The 16872-nt window shown below is 45.1% G+C and overlaps 11 protein-coding genes across 11 annotated transcripts; 7 read left to right on the forward strand and 4 right to left on the reverse strand.

The window, feature by feature from the left end:
* Positions 1-432: 432 nt before the first annotated feature.
* Positions 433-1659, reverse strand: V1513DRAFT_404561 (PIG-P-domain-containing protein). Its single transcript, XM_066895586.1, has 2 exons — positions 1116-1659; positions 433-1057 (listed from the first exon to the last, which is right to left on the reverse strand). The coding sequence occupies exons 1-2, from the start codon at positions 1230-1232 to the stop codon at positions 488-490; spliced, it is 687 nt and encodes a 228-aa protein (XP_066751481.1). The 5' UTR covers positions 1233-1659; the 3' UTR covers positions 433-487.
* Positions 1477-3885, forward strand: V1513DRAFT_451325 (uncharacterized protein). The gene is made up of 2 exons (XM_066898943.1): positions 1477-1965; positions 2040-3885. The coding sequence occupies exons 1-2, from the start codon at positions 1831-1833 to the stop codon at positions 3744-3746; spliced, it is 1842 nt and encodes a 613-aa protein (XP_066751482.1). The 5' UTR covers positions 1477-1830; the 3' UTR covers positions 3747-3885.
* V1513DRAFT_404568 (P-loop containing nucleoside triphosphate hydrolase protein) lies at positions 3825-5249 on the reverse strand. The gene is made up of 4 exons (XM_066895587.1): positions 5054-5249; positions 4939-5003; positions 4601-4888; positions 3825-4548 (listed from the first exon to the last, which is right to left on the reverse strand). The coding sequence occupies exons 1-4, from the start codon at positions 5170-5172 to the stop codon at positions 3917-3919; spliced, it is 1104 nt and encodes a 367-aa protein (XP_066751483.1). The 5' UTR covers positions 5173-5249; the 3' UTR covers positions 3825-3916.
* A 142-nt stretch (positions 5250-5391) lies between these two features.
* Positions 5392-6923, forward strand: V1513DRAFT_451330 (FMN-dependent dehydrogenase). Its single transcript, XM_066898944.1, has one exon. It carries the CDS (start codon positions 5488-5490, stop codon positions 6811-6813), a length of 1326 nt encoding a protein of 441 aa, XP_066751484.1. The 5' UTR covers positions 5392-5487; the 3' UTR covers positions 6814-6923.
* A 119-nt stretch (positions 6924-7042) lies between these two features.
* V1513DRAFT_451332 (DNA repair protein-like protein rhp57) lies at positions 7043-8339 on the forward strand. The gene has a single exon (XM_066898945.1). The coding sequence runs from the start codon at positions 7098-7100 to the stop codon at positions 8310-8312; it is 1215 nt and encodes a 404-aa protein (XP_066751485.1). The 5' UTR covers positions 7043-7097; the 3' UTR covers positions 8313-8339.
* Positions 8340-8685: 346 nt separating this feature from the next.
* Positions 8686-9337, forward strand: V1513DRAFT_451334 (Flavinator of succinate dehydrogenase-domain-containing protein). The gene has a single exon (XM_066898946.1). It carries the CDS (start codon positions 8729-8731, stop codon positions 9227-9229), a length of 501 nt encoding a protein of 166 aa, XP_066751486.1. The 5' UTR covers positions 8686-8728; the 3' UTR covers positions 9230-9337.
* A 1278-nt stretch (positions 9338-10615) lies between these two features.
* V1513DRAFT_451337 (chaperonin 10-like protein) lies at positions 10616-11634 on the reverse strand. The gene is made up of 4 exons (XM_066898947.1): positions 11451-11634; positions 11120-11380; positions 10751-11065; positions 10616-10701 (listed from the first exon to the last, which is right to left on the reverse strand). Exons 1-3 carry the CDS (start codon positions 11451-11453, stop codon positions 11009-11011), a joined length of 321 nt encoding a protein of 106 aa, XP_066751487.1. The 5' UTR covers positions 11454-11634; the 3' UTR covers positions 10616-10701; positions 10751-11008.
* A 369-nt stretch (positions 11635-12003) lies between these two features.
* Positions 12004-12805, forward strand: V1513DRAFT_460322 (emp24/gp25L/p24 family/GOLD-domain-containing protein; the record flags this gene model as incomplete). Its single annotated transcript, XM_066899826.1, has 5 exons — positions 12004-12138; positions 12196-12234; positions 12291-12375; positions 12432-12732; positions 12787-12805. The coding sequence occupies 5 exons, from the start codon at positions 12004-12006 to the stop codon at positions 12803-12805; spliced, it is 579 nt and encodes a 192-aa protein (XP_066751488.1).
* A 701-nt stretch (positions 12806-13506) lies between these two features.
* V1513DRAFT_223992 (uncharacterized protein) lies at positions 13507-14353 on the forward strand. Its single transcript, XM_066894398.1, has 3 exons — positions 13507-13852; positions 13902-13984; positions 14042-14353. The coding sequence occupies exons 1-3, from the start codon at positions 13621-13623 to the stop codon at positions 14228-14230; spliced, it is 504 nt and encodes a 167-aa protein (XP_066751489.1). The 5' UTR covers positions 13507-13620; the 3' UTR covers positions 14231-14353.
* Positions 14354-15711, forward strand: V1513DRAFT_223993 (uncharacterized protein). Its single transcript, XM_066894399.1, has 2 exons — positions 14354-15527; positions 15577-15711. Exon 1 carries the CDS (start codon positions 14476-14478, stop codon positions 15523-15525), a length of 1050 nt encoding a protein of 349 aa, XP_066751490.1. The 5' UTR covers positions 14354-14475; the 3' UTR covers positions 15526-15527; positions 15577-15711.
* A 9-nt stretch (positions 15712-15720) lies between these two features.
* Positions 15721-16716, reverse strand: V1513DRAFT_419464 (uncharacterized protein). The gene is made up of 2 exons (XM_066895915.1): positions 16683-16716; positions 15721-16633 (listed from the first exon to the last, which is right to left on the reverse strand). The coding sequence occupies exons 1-2, from the start codon at positions 16683-16685 to the stop codon at positions 15848-15850; spliced, it is 789 nt and encodes a 262-aa protein (XP_066751491.1). The 5' UTR covers positions 16686-16716; the 3' UTR covers positions 15721-15847.
* Positions 16717-16872: the final 156 nt, after the last annotated feature.

Consider the following 16872-nt stretch of genomic DNA (forward strand, 5'->3'; position numbering starts at 1 on the left):
AGTGTAAAAATTATTTTATGGGTACGGGAGGGTACTGCCGAAATGGCTATTTTTGATATTATGAAAAGTTTGGTGGCCATTTTTGATATTTGCCCATTTATTAATTAGTTCCCGTCTTTTTATCTATAAACCCTAAACCACTGAGTTTAGGGTTTTGTCTGGGAACGGGCCAAGTTGCTGCCAGGGTGGGAATACTGATTGTAATGATCAAGGCAACTTGCGAGCTGACTATTGCGTTAGGTCATTAAAATGCTGCCAACGATAGTTGGGATTTTGAGCGGCCATTGAGTCGGCCATGCGGAGTAGAGTGCCATAACGGTCCCTCACAACAGTACCGTCAGTGAATGCTCTCCTTGCATGGTTAATTTCAAATTCAAGCCTGAACAGCCGGTTCAGGGCGCTGTCGATGTAAGGTTAATGAGGTAGACGAAATTAGAAAGATAACGCTATTATACGTCGTACTATTATACAAATTGCCATCATTGTTTTACTCATTCCCATTGACTCGTTGCTCGTCACCATGCCTATCCGCGTATAAAACGTAATTCACTGACTCTATCGGCAAATCCCAGACCCCGTCCGAGCTTTTCCACAAATACTTGTCATCTGTCGAGATAACGGCGTACTCATCGGTAATTGTGCACAGCTGGTTTAACTCCGGTGTCAGGACCTCGACATTGTAGCTCATGAGCGCAACATATATGTACACAACTAGCATGACAATAAAAGATGGCACCGCAAGTGCCCACCATCTCGAAGGGTAATAGTATATTTTTAAACTATGCAGAACAGATTGAGGCAGAAATGCCCATAATATGTAGACGATGAATGCAAATGTGCTGGAAACGTACAGCGCGAAGCCGAAGTATTCGCGTTCCGGAGGGACGGCGTCACCGCCTACGGTGACATCTGATTCTTTGGCAAGTTTATCGCCTTCGGGGATATCTGTGTCAGACTCGGAGATTGTCGAAGGGGTGCGCGTAATTAGTGCGCGAGGTGAACTGCGCCCGGAAGCAAAAATTGACGAAAACGCACTACTCGCAGGCTTTTTTAGAGGCTGGTGTTGACAAATTAGTACAATATAATTTGTCATCACACAAGTATTTACAACATACAGCGGGCGGGTGATTGTAAAAAGGCGGCTGTGGTGGTTGAAACTGCCAGAGACTCGACGAAGAAACAATCTGACGTGGGCGCCTTCTGATGGAGGCAGACGATTTGCTGCGCTTCATCAGAACCACGGCCTCACGGCTTGGAGGCGTAGACGGTGGGTTCGACAATTTGAAGCAACGGCCGCTGGCTTCGAATCCGCACTATGATGACATCCACGGTGTTGGTGATGCCAGCCTCGTCAAAAGAAGGGGGAGGGGAGTTGGGGGGGGGAGGTTCCGACGATGTATGATGAATCGTCGATGGAGAGAAGTTTTAGGGTTAGCAACCCACACGTTGCTTAAGCTCGAGTCAATACCCAATTAGCGATTCCTCGTCGACTGCTACAAATGCCAAAGAGTAAACTGTGAGCTTTCTCCCTAAGCGGAAACGGACTGGCAGCAGTCGATCATAGACTCAAATTGGCGATTACAGTGCTGGCGTAGCATATAGCTTTGGTAAAATATCATTTCATTTCAATGCTTAAAGGTGATGCTAACCTCAGATTGTGCACAAGTGCGACTAAAGACGTTTAGCGGAAGAAATTGTACCAGAATAATAGAGTTTTATTCCCCGGAATTCTGTATCGGGCATCGTATCTAGTTACATATCTCCTCACTACCCAGGCTTCGGCAGCCGAGCTTTTATACCCACCTTCTTTCGCGACTAGTCATATTTCAGATGATGGAAGAGTCATATGTTTCCAAGACAGAAGATCAAGAAAGCAGTCCTGAATCTGCAGATATTAGCGCTCGGCAGGATGACAATGTGGCCCCAATCGTTGTTTCGGGTCCGGAACAATTTCACGCCGATGTGGTAGGTTATATAGCCATGGTCCTAGCAGTTTGTTTAGTATGAACGTATGCTAATATTTACATGTTGCTATGTAGAGTGAGGTGGAAGTATCAATGGAGGTTTCCGAATCAATTGCCTGCGTGGAAAGCACGACTGCTAAGTCTGAACAAGAGCCCGTAATTGTTCCGTGTGATCGGTCAAAATTGGAAGAGCGGTTTCCACCATCGACAATTCCAGGTACATCTACGGAGCATCTAGAATCGACTGTGGTAAATGTTACCGAGTCAATGGCGAATATTGAGGTTGGGCCGGAAGAGTCTGCTACAGTTACCCTTGAAGCTGCAGCCAATAATATTTTCGACAGCGAGCTACAAGCCAAAACAAATGAAGAAACAATATCATCAACACAGACCATGGCTCCAGTAAAGACAAGTTCGAGAGCTACACAACCCTCTCTCGAGTCGAGCGTGTTCAAAGTCAAGTCAATTAAGTGGTACGATCCGTATGGCCAGACACGAGAGTCCCCCATCGTCCTGCAGAACAAAAACGGTCCATGTCCTCTACTCGCGCTAGTGAACACATTGATTCTCTCTACACCACCTGGCCAGGATTCTCCGTTATCACGAATATCAACTACGCGTACCGAAATTAATGCCTTGTATCTCCTTGAGCTTCTCGGCGATCTCTTACTAAGCTCAAACGTTGCAGAAATTACCGATGTCAACAATGTCTTATCACTACTACCAAGCCTACATACTGGTTTAAATATCAATCCACGGTTTGACGGTACGTTTGAGGAGTCAGAGGAATTGGCCCTATTCCGAGCGTTCGAAGTCGACCTGGTTCATGGATGGGTTTCAAATCCAGATGACAGCTACGTACACAACGCTCTAATGAAAGCAGCTTCATATGAAGGAGCACAGAGTATATTAGTTGCCATGTCGGAGCTATCCACGAAATTGGACAAGGGTGAACCGTTAACTGCCAACGAACTACTAACGATGGAGTACGGTCGCATTATAGAACATTTTCTACACCAGACGGCCACACAGCTTACTACATTTGGTCTCAGCTTCCTGTCAGAATTATTATTGCCAGGATCGCTTGCGGTGTTTTTCAGGAATGACCATTTTTCGACGGTATATCGGCATCCAGATTCCAAACAGATATTCATGCTGGTAACGGATGCCGGATTCAGCAGCCATAAAAATATAGTTTGGGAGTCCTTGAATGATTTAACCGGATCAAGTAGCTTGTTCTTTAACGGTATGTTCGTACCAAGTGAGTTTGGCGATTCGGAACCCGACAAGAAGGACCAAGTACCGCAAGTCCATGTCGATAGCCACGACGACCGCCGGACCACAATCCCTTTGGCTAATCATGATGGCGACTATGCGCTGGCTATAGAGCTACAAATGAAGGAAGACAGAGAATTGGCCCTTCAAGAAGCTAGACGAGAGGAGGAAGACGCACGCCGCTCAGCACGCCGAGCAGATCGGCGGACCAACCCCTCGTATCCACAACGTACAGCACAATTTGCGCCAACACAGCCCTCGCAACACGGTTCGAGCTCAAGAGGGAGTGCGGCCGGGAGTACTTCGGAGAGAAGGTCATCCAAGCCGCTTATGGTACATGCGGCTTACGGTCAAGAAGCAAGAGATTTACTAAATGAGTTCCAACCAGGGACATCCAATGCGTCGTCGTCGGGAAATGTTAGTCGCCATTCAAGCAGTCGGCCTGTTGCGACTTCGTCGTCGAGTAAGAAGAATTCGTCTGATAAGGACAAATGCATAGTGATGTAGATACTGCAGATCTACTGATCCACACAATTTTTATTGGCCCTGAGACTTTTTTTGTTGTGGTATTCGTGTATTTTCGGTGTCATGGAATTTACTGTAAATATTAGAAACTAGAGTTCTCAATACATTATGCTAATTTCTATATGGTACATGTGCATATGTGAATATACAGATTACCTAATCGGGCACGTCAACTGCTCGTATTCTAAACCGCTCTTCATAACCCCTATCATACCACTCGTCTGAAGATTCTCTGAGCCGCCACTGGACAGGCGGTATTCAATCTCAGCTAATCCCATAACCCATTCCGTTCTAGTTATTGGTTTAACTTGAACCCGTTCGATCTCCTCAAATAGTCCCTGCAATATGTCCGCAAGTGCGAGCCCATTGGTTTGTTTAATTTTTCTGACCGTTCTCAATGCAGTTCCCCACTCTTCGCTCATTATTGTATCCATTATCAGTCTTATATCAGCCGGCCTGGGATTGCCGACGCACTCATATATGTCCTCTTCCGAGACCGGGATCCCTTCAGCCCCCGAATCGTCCCGCGCAACATGACACGCTTGTAACACATTCAAAGCGCGACGCATGTCACCTTTCGACAGAGACAATAAGGCATTGAAAGCCTCGTCAGAAATACAGACGTTTTCTTTCTCGATCACGAATTGTATACGTTTACGGATCGAACTTTGTGGGATCGGCGAGAATCGAAACCGGGTACAGCGAGACTGGATCGCGGGCGCAAGCTTGTGGATATAATTTGCCAAAATGCAGAACCGCGTGTGTGTCGTATATTTTTCCATGACTGGCTTTCGTTAGAAACCACTAAAAAACCGAATCCTACAAGAATAACATACTCCGTCGCAGCGCATTTTGAGCAGCGTTGGTCATAGCGTCCGCTTCGTCAAGAATAATAAGCTTGAATCCTTTACTGAACATTTGGCGAGTTGATGCAAAAGTCTTGATCTGGTCGCGAACGACGTCAATCCCTCGCTCGTCTGAGGCGTTTAATTCGAGGACCATGTTTTTGAAATTGTGGCCATAAATTTCCCTTGCGATCGCCAATATCGTGGATGTCTTGCCGGTACCAGGTGGACCGTAGAATAGCAAATGCGGGACTTTATTAGAAGATATAAACGTTCGGACTGTGAACCAATTAGGTTTGATCAACAGCAATGGGACAGAATTTGTGTACTTGTCGATATAATGCTTTCATGACCAGCAACGTCGTTTAGATTACTCGGTCTATACTTTTCGACCCTGTAGAAGCGTTAGGCGTAGCATAGAGGCCCTCTGGATGGCGATCTTACCATGGCAAATTGTCATCCACTTTTCCCAAGGCGCTCACGGCGGACGCTTTTCCTTTGTCGAGTGTGATCGCCGGTGGATTATCAATAATCATTTCCATGTCAGACATCTTGAATGGCATTTACTAGAATGTCGTAAACTCCATGTAAAATATGGCAGGATCTTTGCAGCAGACGGTTATTAGTTAGTGGCAGCAACTAATGCGCGTCTCGATGTCTCTCGACGCGTCGCGCGTACACTAATTACTGGACTACTTATGGCAAATCATGACAAAACCCTAGGCCACAGCTGAGCCAGGTCAACAATCGAATTGTCTTTTAGCTCTGCGCCTGACAGTACAGCCTGATGCTCGATTGACAACACATGTTACTACGTAAAGACACCGGAATTACAGTTCTGTGATGAATCGTGTTCCATTCTAGTGTAGCCAGCAACCATGCAATTTCAAGAGCCTTGCTACCCGAGCTGGGCGGGCTACCAAACACGAATCTACAGCGCGCTTCTTCCACCGAAATTGTTTACTGATTCATCCCGATGGGAATCAGAAGCTCGGGCTTGCATGCCATCCCGCAATTACAACTATATTTATGGTACAGCGGGTCAGGGCCGTACGCAGCGCGCCAACCTTGACGCCTTTTTGCGATATCGATTTATCCCACATGTGCTTTCCGGCGCAACCGTGCGTGATCTATCAGTAACGCTCTTTGGGAAGAAGTTTCCGTCACCTATTCTTGTGGGACCGATTGGTGTGCAGTCGATTGCTCATCGACAAGCTGAAGTCGCGTCTGCAAGGGCAGCTGCAAAGCTAAATGTCCCGTTTATTCTATCGACCGCGTCAAGCACGAATATGGAGACCGTTGCAGAAGCTCATGCAGCTGCAAGCGTATCTGTGGATGGTACTGAGTTCACCAAGCCAGATCGTTGGTATCAATTATATTGGCCAAAGGACGACAAGTTGACAGTCTCGCTATTGCGACGCGCGGAGATATCAGGATTCTCGGTTCTTGTCGTGACACTGGACACATTTTCTCTAGGATTCAGACCTGCTGATCTCGACGAATCGTATCTACCATTTATTTGGGGCGAAGGCTGTGCCATTGGATTTAACGATCCCGTGTTCAATGAGAAGTGCAGCAATAAACTTGCGGGGCCAAAGCTATCTATATTCCAAAAACTGAAATTGCTGATAGAGAAATCTGGAGGTAGTATTAGCTTATTTTTTGCTCTGTTGTGGCGCCATAAACAAGTCTTCAAGTCATTGGCCTGGATTGCGGAAGTGTACTCTGGAACCCACAAGACATGGGAAGATCTCAAATTACTACGTGATAGCTGGAATGGTCCTATTGTTTTGAAGGGAATTCAAAGCGTCGAGGATGCACACCTGGCCATTAAGCATGGAATGAGTGGAATTATCGTATCTAATCACGGTGGTAGACAGACAGACGGTGCTATCGCGTCGCTAGATGCGCTGGAAAAAATTACCGCTGATGAAGAAGTGAGACAGTCCAACCTGACGATCATGTTTGATTCCGGAATACGAACAGGATCAGATATTCTGAAGGCGTTAGCGCTAGGTGCAAATGCAGTTCTTATCGGGCGACCGTACATATACGGCCTTGCTCTTGGTGGGCAAGAAGGGGTGGAGCATGTGCTCAAGTGTCTTCTGGCAGATGCCGATATTACAATGGCAAACTTGGGCCGCAAGTCTATTGCGGAACTTGATAGGAGGATACTTGATCTAGAGATTGTTGAAGGTTCCTAAATCTGATTCTGCTACGAAATCAATTTTTGTTTGCCCGGCTTAATTCTTACATGCTCCGAAAATAGTAAAACTCATGACTTTAAATCTATGTGTAATTATTGAAATAGTAAATGTCATCCATTTGTCAATTGCTCATATATTTTACGAACGAGCCTGACGCGCATGGTTTGTTGATAAGGCTCCATATTCAGCCAACGCGTCGCGCGGGCGAGGAGATCCCTTACCGGCTAGCTGTCTCGCTCCCAAGAAGAATCATCATTGCAGTTACCGCCAATGTGCACAGGATGACCGATCTTTCGCATATATGTCCGTCGTTTTCGCATAATGAATTAACTAATTCAATCTTGTCGTCAATTGACACAGCAAATTTGACAACCAGCGATCTCCTCACCCTCTCACTCGATGCACTCGCAAAGCGCACAGGTCGGAATGTTGTAGATCTGCGTCGATTTCTCGATATTCTTATGCGCGAGTTAATGCCGCCAACACCTACGCCATTGCTAGAGGCTATGGACAGACAAAAATTTATATCAACTGGTGATGAGTTATTAGATAAAGTACTCGGCGGGAGCGGACTGGCCACTGGTTGTATCACTGAGTTTGTAGGATCCAGTAGTGTCGGCAAGTCACATATTTTAATGCAATTATGCTTGACAGTACAACTGTCACCCATACATGGCGGAATAAGACGAAAAGCAGTATATATATCTACAGAATCAGGACTTGAGACGCGACGGTTGAACCAACTGCTGTTTCATCTCCGGAAACGGTATCCTGACGAAGTATCGAATCTCAAAACCGAAAACGTTCTGTACATTACATGCGGAGACTTGGAGGTACAAGAGCATGTAATACGGTATCAATTACCATTTCTAGTGCGCACGCAAAATATAGGGCTCATTGCCCTCGATAGCATTGCAAGCCATTATCGAGCAGAACACGGCGAACAAGGTAGAACGAGCCTATACCAGAGGGGAAATGAGCTTATTCAATGCGCGGAAATACTACGAAATTTAGCAACTGAATGCGGATGTGCAATAGCAGTTGCAAATCAAATAAGAGATCAGTTTGCGAAGAAGAATATGACCGTCGAGAACCATGTCGGAGCCGCGACATTGATATCGTCACAGCTATCGCAGGACGAGACTCGGATTGCGAACCCATTTGAGGAGGCATTCGGCAACGATGCAGATGTTAGCTTGTCCGCAGATTTTCAAGACTCTAGGGAGTTTGAAATTGATATTTTTGATCTTGATTATCAGTCACGATTCTTTTCGGGATGGGACTGGTTGGTTGCCGAATCATCTGGCGAGATTCACGAGCTCAAAGTACCCGCATTGGGATTGATATGGACCAACTGCGTATCGCAAAGAGTTGTACTTAAACGAAAGGTATCCAAGCGAACCATTGAGGTGGTTTTCTCGCCGTATGTGGGTTGCGGGCAAGTCCTGGAATATGAGATACGGGCGGAAGGCGTGAGAGGCGTAGGATTTGTGTAATCAAATTTATAGATTTTAGTGACAATGTCTGCAGACTTACAAGCTTGCGTATTGGACTCACATGCCGTTCTGAGTATCAATATGTCGCGTATCTGACCCACTGACTGTTACATCAACTTGCGAATCTGCTGTTATAACCGCGCCGACAGAAGCGCTGAGCCGTCACTTATTTCTCAAAGTCCCATGCGTAGACACTACTTGTGGCCGATCTGTAGGCCGACCTATATGCTGAGAAGAGTCCATCGTCGATGCATAAAAAATGAACAGCCGGTTTGCCGACGAATTCCCGATGATAATCAAACTGGTTATTAGGGTTGGGGTCGTGTTCGGGTCGCGATTCCAGCTCGCCATTGGGATTTCTACCTCCAACAAATCTGCTATAAATTTTAGTTATCCGATAGAGAGCGTGCTCAACTATGAGAATAGGTCGCATTTCGTCATTTCGGGCGTTCGCGGCTGGAACTACTGTGACAAGAGCTTCCTACTGGTCAACTCCATCCGTCGCTAGCCGAGCCTTGCACACCACATTCATCCGCAGAAACGAACAATCAACAAAGCCGTCAGAAGGTCCGAAAGATATTCAGATTGAGTTTAAAATTGAACCATTACCACGACCTGGCGAGAGTATAGAACATAAACGTGCGCGATTGCTTTACCAGAGTCGAAAGCGCGGCATTTTGGAAACGGACCTTTTGCTCAGCCGATTCGCAAAGACATACCTTAACAGTTTTAATGCGGAGCAGTTGGAAGAGTATGATCGGTTTTTGGATGAATATGACTGGGATATTTACTACTGGATTACCGATAATCCACAGAGGACTGTGCCGGAGAGGTGGCAGAACAGCGAAATATTCAAGTTGTTGCAAACTCAAGTGCAGACTCAACGAAGTGAGTCATTGAGAATGCCAGATTTGTAAATATATATTGAATATCGGGTATATCGGGAGAATAGACACTCACATACACTGGATCTATTGGGTAAATTGTCGGAAAATAAATTTCAGAAATATATTTCGAAGCATTAAGATATTAGATACATTGCGGAGCATCACATACGACTGAATATCAGCGCCGTAATCTAAATCGCTCCGTCGCGTATCTACTTCCTGAATCTAGACACACGCGTCATCGGGGATAATAGGATCCTTCAAACGAATAGACATCTCTGCCGGTCGCCTTATGTTTCATACTTCGAGAAACTGCTGCCCAGCTAAATTTACACTAGCATATCGGTTTAGACGGTTCGACGAATTTCTATCTCGTCATCTGTCGTAGAGCGTAAGCATGATATCATTCTCGGAACTGCAAGACTTCTTCACAAGCCATTATTGCCTTGTTATCGGATGCACAAGACCAAGTTATTGAATCCACTTCCATACAAAAAACCAAAATCTGAAACTTTGCAGTCCCTCAAACCAAGCAACCTGAATTGACCGTTTCCAGACCCATGCCCAATCCCTCACTTTGCTGCATTAATATAGAGGGCTAGTTGAGCGTAATGTTCCCGCAATAGAAGCCGCGATGTCATTGTCGAAATAGAATTTTCTCTTCTTTACTATTAAGCTCACCAATATATATTCATCTGTCAAACTCCCTCCTCCGATGTCATCCTGGATGGTCGATATTCGACAACACATCCCGGAATCATCAAATCAGACACTAGGAGAGAACGGCGAGCCGCCAATCCCATGCCCTCAATTGTGCGACGATATTTAACATGATTGCCACAGCAATTGTTCAGCTTCAGTCGTGCGTCACTAGGGGTACATGACTACTGACTCTAATAAAGATTCTGACGGAATAAAGAATGAACTAAACGCAGTAAGTCCATTCAGACAAGCGATACCTCCTCTATCTGTAGATGTGTCCACCACCAAGCTGCGGCTTAGATAAATGATCTATTGAGGCTTTCGTCTACAATAGCAACTCGATCTACTGCCGCCGAAATGCCTTCCATAGGGAGCAAATCGTCTCGCTCTTTGGATATTTATCTGAAGCTTACTGGAACTGAATCTGTCACAACAAACGTGTCGCTACAAGTGAATGATGGCCTTCGGTACCACTGTAAATTGTTGCGGCTCCCCAACCGCTTTTTCGACTACGCATTGGGTTAGGTTAAATACCGCGTGACGAGCAGCGACGAAGTGGGGCAGGGCCTTGACAACGTGCGTCTTCTCTCCTATACGATTCATATATTCCAGTAGAAAAATGGCTCAAGAGGACAGCTTTAATTGAAGCCAGAGGCAAGATTTATAGAGAGTCGACGGAGTTGCATAACTGCGTCTGAAAATACCTTCCCTGACCCCGAGTCTAATGTCCTAATACATAATCACATACATTCGGCCACAACTGCATTCTTACATGTATTTATCTATTGGAAATATGTCGACTACACGCGTTAATGCACTGCAAATAACATCAAAAACTATTTATCGTACACGGTAAATGAAACGTGCCTTAATGTTGTGGAACGAGTCGAGTTGAGGTGGGATATATTTTTTAGTATTAAATCTAAGAATATGCGTCACATCCAAAGTTATAAATTACATAAATATTGCACGGACGTCGTTACAAATGACGCTGGACACAAGTGCAACAACGTAGTAATTGCCTTTTGTTATATCGCGTGCTGAAAATCATTAAGTCCTCATTCGCCTTTTGGTTAACCTCACTTATATACAATTGTATCCATATTCCTACATCTCATCTGTAAGCTTGGCTAGGATCTCTGAGTCTCTAAATAGAAGGTAGTCCTGGAACAGCAATGTTAGAACTTCGCCACATTCTTGCCGAGTCTCAACACATACCTCGTCGCCAATCTTAACCGTGCTGCCTCCAAAGGGAGGAATCAAAACTTTGTCGCCTGGGGCAACACTGGGAATGATGCGTTTGCCGTCTTTGTCAAGAGCACCAGGGCCAACAGCGAGCACCTTGGCCTCGCTTAGCTTCTCAACGTTCTTCTCCGGGATGTAGAGACCAGACGCAGTCTTGGCCTCGGCCTTCATACGCTGGACAAGGATCCTGTCGAGTAGGGGAACAACACCGCGAATAGATCGAAGAGTAGTGGCCTAAAAGATAATTAATTAGTGTTATTTTATGTTGTCGGATCTAGATATGATCGGGAACTGTCGCACATACCATTTCAATCCTTTGTTATTGGTACAAAACTTAACAATTATTGGAATGTGAGAAGGAGTTAATTGAGCTACACCGGAAGAGAGCAGGCGGAGTCCGTGGGGATCGTATTGCGCAAATTCGGTAACCAGCAAAATTTATATTTTGCGATGTCAGTTAAAAATCCTGCGATATTATTGAGGCTGCCTTTGCTACTGAGGAATTTTCTGGACGTGCTCATATCTACGCTGGCCACCAATTTTCAGGGGAATGTCACGAGAAGGAAAACCGCAGTGACAAATTGCCATCAGCCTATGCATATGGGCTAGGGTTAATTGTGAGCACCGTCTCTTCCTGGACAGACTCTTAGGCACAGCAGCAACATCATACTCCGCAAGTAATTCTACGAACCACTGGCATCATCGATTGCTGGCCACAGAAGATAATCAAGTGTATCAGCAGGTTTACTTTACAGAACACTATTATGAGGTCACGGGCATTATTGCGTCTACCCTCCACGATCTTGCTCGTTGTACTTCTCCTGGGCTACGTGGCCACGCCAGTGCGCGCGTTGAAGATGATCGTCAACGCGCAACCTGCCGGGTCAGTGACTCCACGTTGCATCCGTAACTTCGTTTCAAAGGATTCGCTGGTTGTTGTCAACGTGAAGACCAATGGAAAAAAGGGAGATGGTCAGGTGCTGAATATGGCCGTATGTTCAACAGTGTGATCGTCGCGTGGATCATCATATAGACTAATGATGTGTCAGATAATGGACTCAGTTGGCAATGAATACGGCAGACCAAAGGTACAGATGGCGTGCTTGAGGCCTCATTAATCCATACTCTAACTAATGGTGTATAGGACGTGGTAGGTGAATCACGGACGGCGTTTACCGCTCACGCTAATGCGGCATTCGATGTGTGCTTCGAAAATATCCAGCAAAACTGTAAGTTCTTTGATTTTTTTGTATGCATTGAAATAGAAACTCACATAACTGTGTAGCTCACAGCTATGGCCTCAACCGAGAGGTCGACTTAGATATTGATATTGGAGCCGACGCGAGAGATTGGAACGCGGTCGGTCAGACCGAGAAGTTGAAGCCCATGGAGCTAGAGTTGCGACGAATTGAGGAGTCGGTTGACGAGATAGTTACGCAAATGGACTATCTGCGCCAACGCGAGCAAAGGTTGCGTGACACTAATGAGTCGACTAACGCTCGTGTCAAATTTTTTGCTATTGGAACACTCTTCTCCCTGCTGGGGTTGGGCCTATGGCAGGTCGCTTACCTCAGGCAGTACTTCAGGCAGGTCGCAACTGGAGTGCAGTAATATAAATCAGGAAAACTAACTCTAAATAGATCTAAACATCTCATCTAAACATTTTCAGTTCTCAAGTCGCAAGTCATTTAAGCAATGTCGCCATGTTGCCTATGTATTTTATTTCATCGTTATGTGGTTCATGTTTATGTCACGTTAATCATAAGGGCTTATGATTGTACATTGTATGATGAGCTTCGATACATCCAGTGTATATATTTCTATCTGGAAGTGTTCATGCAAAGCGTTGCTGGTAGCTGTTACCGCGTTGTGGGTTTTGTGGATTCATGGGATCTTTCATTGTTTGCCTATAGATAAAAGTACCATGTGGTCATATTCAATCGCCATGAGTTGTATAAAAAATGGCATGTTTATTTTTCTTGTGGCCGTATGGCTCAGGGTCGGTAACTAGACCTGGCGAACTCCCAACTGATTTTTCCCCCCATCACCCATTTACAAGATCCAATCGTCAAGTCCACTCCGTTCTACCATTCATACTTGTCAACAAAGGGTTGCTTCGGTCGAGCTTAACAAATCTACTTGTTCAGGAGTGCTATACTTCATTTATTGTTTGTAGGTGTGCGTTAGTTGGTCTACGGAATGTGTTCATCGCAGGCGCTATCAACTGCAGAGCTCAAGATCTTTGAGCGTCCGGATCCGACAACTGATGTCCTTGAATGGCCATGCATTCAGCTTGACAGCATTTCCATATATGCAGACACGTCCTCGTCGCTCACAGACATCACAGATGTTGATAACGAGGACGACATTGACAATTACACAGTCGAAGGCAACGTGGTGAGTGTCGCCAGTGCACAAGGACCGAGTAAGTTGGCACGTCATAGTTGCACATACAGTCACGTAATATTTACAAAATGATTCCAGAATTACTACATCATTCGTTTGACGAAACTGTTGGAACTCGTGTACGAATATACAACGTGCACACTACAATTCTGAAGAGACTAATCACAGGCAACGATCGTGATGAGGACGGCAATATAGACTTTCAAGTCCTAGGAGAAACATCATGGTATAGGTGCCTGTCTCCTAGCAAGGAATATCGGACTATTTACTCCGAGATCATCGAGAAAACGAAGTTTTGGTGTACGTGCATTCTAGTACATGTGGGAGAGAGGTTGCTGATAAGATATAGTATGGATCACTACCCAGATGGCCGACATATCGCCGACGGAGGATGAAGACGAATTTGATCTGTTTGACAACCTTAACATGCGCGTAAGTATTAGCGCTATTTCATATTCGGTTGAAAAGCCTCGTTAATGACGATTCTAGTACCGACATGATTTCAACCAGATACGATTTCATGGACTTTTACTCAAACATCACCGCTTCATTATTTCCCGGCTACTGAAAGATAAATATTGGGACAATGATATCCTACTACGAACCTTTTTAGCCAATCCCGAATATGGCGTGAGCGGCACCATGAATATTTGCAGTAGAATAACATTAATGTTTTGATATAGCCTGTGGTTATCGAGCTGTCCAAGAAGATTAATGACGCAGCTGTAAATATTGACGAAACAACATCAGACTACCTCGAAAATAACATCAAATTGCGTGCAGTTGCATCTAAAAAACGCAAACGTCGAAGCATTTCTCCAGATAGCGCGACATCTGTCTCCTCCACTCCAGAAGGAGAACGCCGCCGTCATCATGTTTCTTCTTCCCTTTCTGCGTCACCTCGGTCCGCCTCAGTTTCCGCTATGTTCGGCTCATATCCGTCATTGACAGTGTCGAACGTACTGTCATTCGTTGTTCATCGGTCAGCCAACGTCTTTGATGCTGCCGCTCACGTTTTGATTTTGTACGGTCCCAAGGCTCCCGATTTGGCGATCAACAGCGATGAGTTCTTGTCACACATGAAACAGTTTCTAGAACGGGAGTTGCTATTTACTGAGTCGTCCTGGAAACAACTTATGACAAAAGAAAATTGCATGGCAGTTTTTAATGATAGAATAAAATGTCATTTGGAACTTATCAAATCGAAAAAGAATGATATAACTGACAATGCAGACTATGAGTTATATACAAACTATGTCAATCAGTTGAAGGTCCTATTTGACAAGAAACTACAGGAATTGCAAGAAGCCGTCAATAATGATCAGTCCTTAAAGCGGGACGTTATAATTACTAATGAGGAGGAGGATAGCGACCAGAGTGGATCTAGTCCAGCAAAGCTGATTAGGCGATCACAGAAAGCGGTGTCCAGTTTACGGCCATTCGGATCTCCAGCCTTGGCTAATACTGCGTCGTTTAATGCGGGGGATGACAGTGACAGTGATGACGACGGTCATAGATTTAAGAATGATGATAAATTTGGTTTATTGACCTCATCGACCTCTCAGAATGCCGTATCGCAGAAGCTTTTATCGCAAAGCGGTTTTGGCTTGTTGTTGTCAAGTAATGATGAAGGCACCTCTTCATCGACGGCCAGTGTCACTGACGATTCGCATGAGGATGGTATTCGATTGAAGAAATCTGCTGATGACGCCATGTTCGTTGCCATTACACTGGGCATACAACGACGTTTGACGAATGCTTTCAAACTTTCCCCGGTGTCGGACGATGTCTTATCTATGCTACCTCCGAAGAGGTGGACATGCCCGCAGGATGAATGCTCACTTGAAATTCAAAATGCAAACTCACCTGAAGGCCGCGAGTGCATCCAGAAGCACTATCAGGCCCATGTGGATCAATATTTGTCTGCGATGGAGACGGTCCGTTTAATTGGCGCAGGCCAACATGTGGAGTAAGTGTACTGTTGCGCCTTCATTCTGTCTGATTGCAGGACTAACTAGAGATAGAAATTTATTGGCGAAAATTGACAATATGGCAGATTTGTGGTCCAACGAGCAGTCTAAACTGACTATAGCAACCTCTTCCAATTGACTGTGATATTTAGTAGGGAATGGAATTGTGGCGTATTGGTTTGTGATTTTTTGGTTTGGCGCTCGGGTTTGTGGAGAATCATGTAGTTTATTGCTTTAAGCGGGTGGTTCGGGTTGAAATCCAAATAAGCTGCCCATTACCTGTCCATATATTGAATTGAAACCCACGTGTACATGTAATAATATCTCACGCAATTGCGCCCGACTTTCTGATGACAGTAGCAAAGTTCTCAAAAGTAACTGTGCCGTATGCGTTTCCAGATGCCACACGTAACATCTCCTGCAAATCCTCATCTGTTACGTCATCCTTTGCTAATATAGCAGCGTTTCGCAAATCTTGTATTGTGATATAACGTCGATCGGGCCGGTTATCAATAAAAAGATGAAATGCATGTTCTATCTCATCTCTATTGATAGCATCAGCGCCAGTATTCATCTCTTGTTTTCGTTCTTGATATTTATATGCCATAATCTCTACAAATATTTCTTTTTCAATGTTCCCACTAGACTCCGGATCGGCTGTTTCAATTATATCTCGTAATTCATGTTGAGATGTCTCAAACCCTAAAGCAATGATGGCGTCTTCCATATTGTCGATCGGAAATCGCCCGTCGCTATCGCACCCTGTCGAGAACACTTCTTCGATCTCCGTAAGCTCATCTTCTGAAATGCCAAAATCACCAGCCTTGGCCTTCTTCTTTGGCCTCCCTCGGGAATTGCTGGCTGTAGGTTCTTCAGCCGTAACTTTCCTCGCACTAGAATTCGGGGTTTTCTTCGGTTCAGGGGAGGAGAATGGCTCTTCCTGTAGAAGTTCCATGTCCTCGAGATCATCGTCATCTTCAAATACAATATCATCTACGTCAAATGAGTCATCTTCAAGCGCCGGTTCGACATAATCTATATCGTTTGGCTCCGGCGACAGTCTGTAACTCTTGCGCGGTATGTTACGCGTTGAACGACGCGTCGGTGTAGTCTATTGCATCTTAGCACCAATTGCACTGACAATGCGCATTATTGCTTACCATAAATGTAGGCTACGGTATATAGAAAGAGACTGCTCGAGAGTAGCGCTCAGAGTAGCGGCCAATCAATTAACTTCACCCTAACCCAGTGTCCGACTGCCAAAACCCTAATTCGTTCCGGCATAAAGCCGTCTCCTGGCTTCAAAAAGTTTTGCTCTCGGTAATAACATCTCTGGCAAAGCTAGAACTC

This window comes from Lipomyces chichibuensis (assembly GCF_038497645.1).
Source record: "Lipomyces chichibuensis strain CBS 12929 unplaced genomic scaffold V1513scaffold_40, whole genome shotgun sequence".
Classification (NCBI taxonomy): Eukaryota; Fungi; Ascomycota; class Lipomycetes; order Lipomycetales; family Lipomycetaceae; genus Lipomyces; species Lipomyces chichibuensis.

What these genes read in the sequence shown, in the direction of transcription:
- V1513DRAFT_404561 (XM_066895586.1), bottom strand. Translation starts at nt 1,232, where the DNA reads ATGAAGCGCAGCAAATCGTCTGCCTCCATCAGAAGGCGCCCACGTCAG. An exon ending in TTTACAATCACCCGCCCGCT is followed by an intron (nt 1,058 to 1,115) that starts GTATGTTGTAAA and finishes TGTCAACACCAG; the next exon opens with CCTCTAAAAAAGCCTGCGAG.
- V1513DRAFT_451325 (XM_066898943.1), top strand. Translation starts at nt 1,831, where the DNA reads ATGATGGAAGAGTCATATGTTTCCAAGACAGAAGATCAAGAAAGCAGT. An exon ending in AACAATTTCACGCCGATGTG is followed by an intron (nt 1,966 to 2,039) that starts GTAGGTTATATA and finishes GTTGCTATGTAG; the next exon opens with AGTGAGGTGGAAGTATCAAT.
- V1513DRAFT_404568 (XM_066895587.1), bottom strand. Translation starts at nt 5,172, where the DNA reads ATGCCATTCAAGATGTCTGACATGGAAATGATTATTGATAATCCACCG. An exon ending in GTGGATGACAATTTGCCATG is followed by an intron (nt 5,004 to 5,053) that starts GTAAGATCGCCA and finishes ACGCTTCTACAG; the next exon opens with GGTCGAAAAGTATAGACCGA. An exon ending in TGAAAGCATTATATCGACAA is followed by an intron (nt 4,889 to 4,938) that starts GTACACAAATTC and finishes ATTGGTTCACAG; the next exon opens with TCCGAACGTTTATATCTTCT.
- V1513DRAFT_451330 (XM_066898944.1), top strand. Translation starts at nt 5,488, where the DNA reads ATGCAATTTCAAGAGCCTTGCTACCCGAGCTGGGCGGGCTACCAAACA.
- V1513DRAFT_451332 (XM_066898945.1), top strand. Translation starts at nt 7,098, where the DNA reads ATGACCGATCTTTCGCATATATGTCCGTCGTTTTCGCATAATGAATTA.
- V1513DRAFT_451334 (XM_066898946.1), top strand. Translation starts at nt 8,729, where the DNA reads ATGAGAATAGGTCGCATTTCGTCATTTCGGGCGTTCGCGGCTGGAACT.
- V1513DRAFT_451337 (XM_066898947.1), bottom strand. An exon ending in CGGTTAAGATTGGCGACGAG is followed by an intron (nt 11,066 to 11,119) that starts GTATGTGTTGAG and finishes TTGCTGTTCCAG; the next exon opens with GACTACCTTCTATTTAGAGA.
- V1513DRAFT_223992 (XM_066894398.1), top strand. Translation starts at nt 13,621, where the DNA reads ATGATTCCAGAATTACTACATCATTCGTTTGACGAAACTGTTGGAACT. An exon ending in CGAGAAAACGAAGTTTTGGT is followed by an intron (nt 13,853 to 13,901) that starts GTACGTGCATTC and finishes GATAAGATATAG; the next exon opens with TATGGATCACTACCCAGATG. An exon ending in TTGACAACCTTAACATGCGC is followed by an intron (nt 13,985 to 14,041) that starts GTAAGTATTAGC and finishes TGACGATTCTAG; the next exon opens with TACCGACATGATTTCAACCA.
- V1513DRAFT_223993 (XM_066894399.1), top strand. Translation starts at nt 14,476, where the DNA reads ATGTTCGGCTCATATCCGTCATTGACAGTGTCGAACGTACTGTCATTC.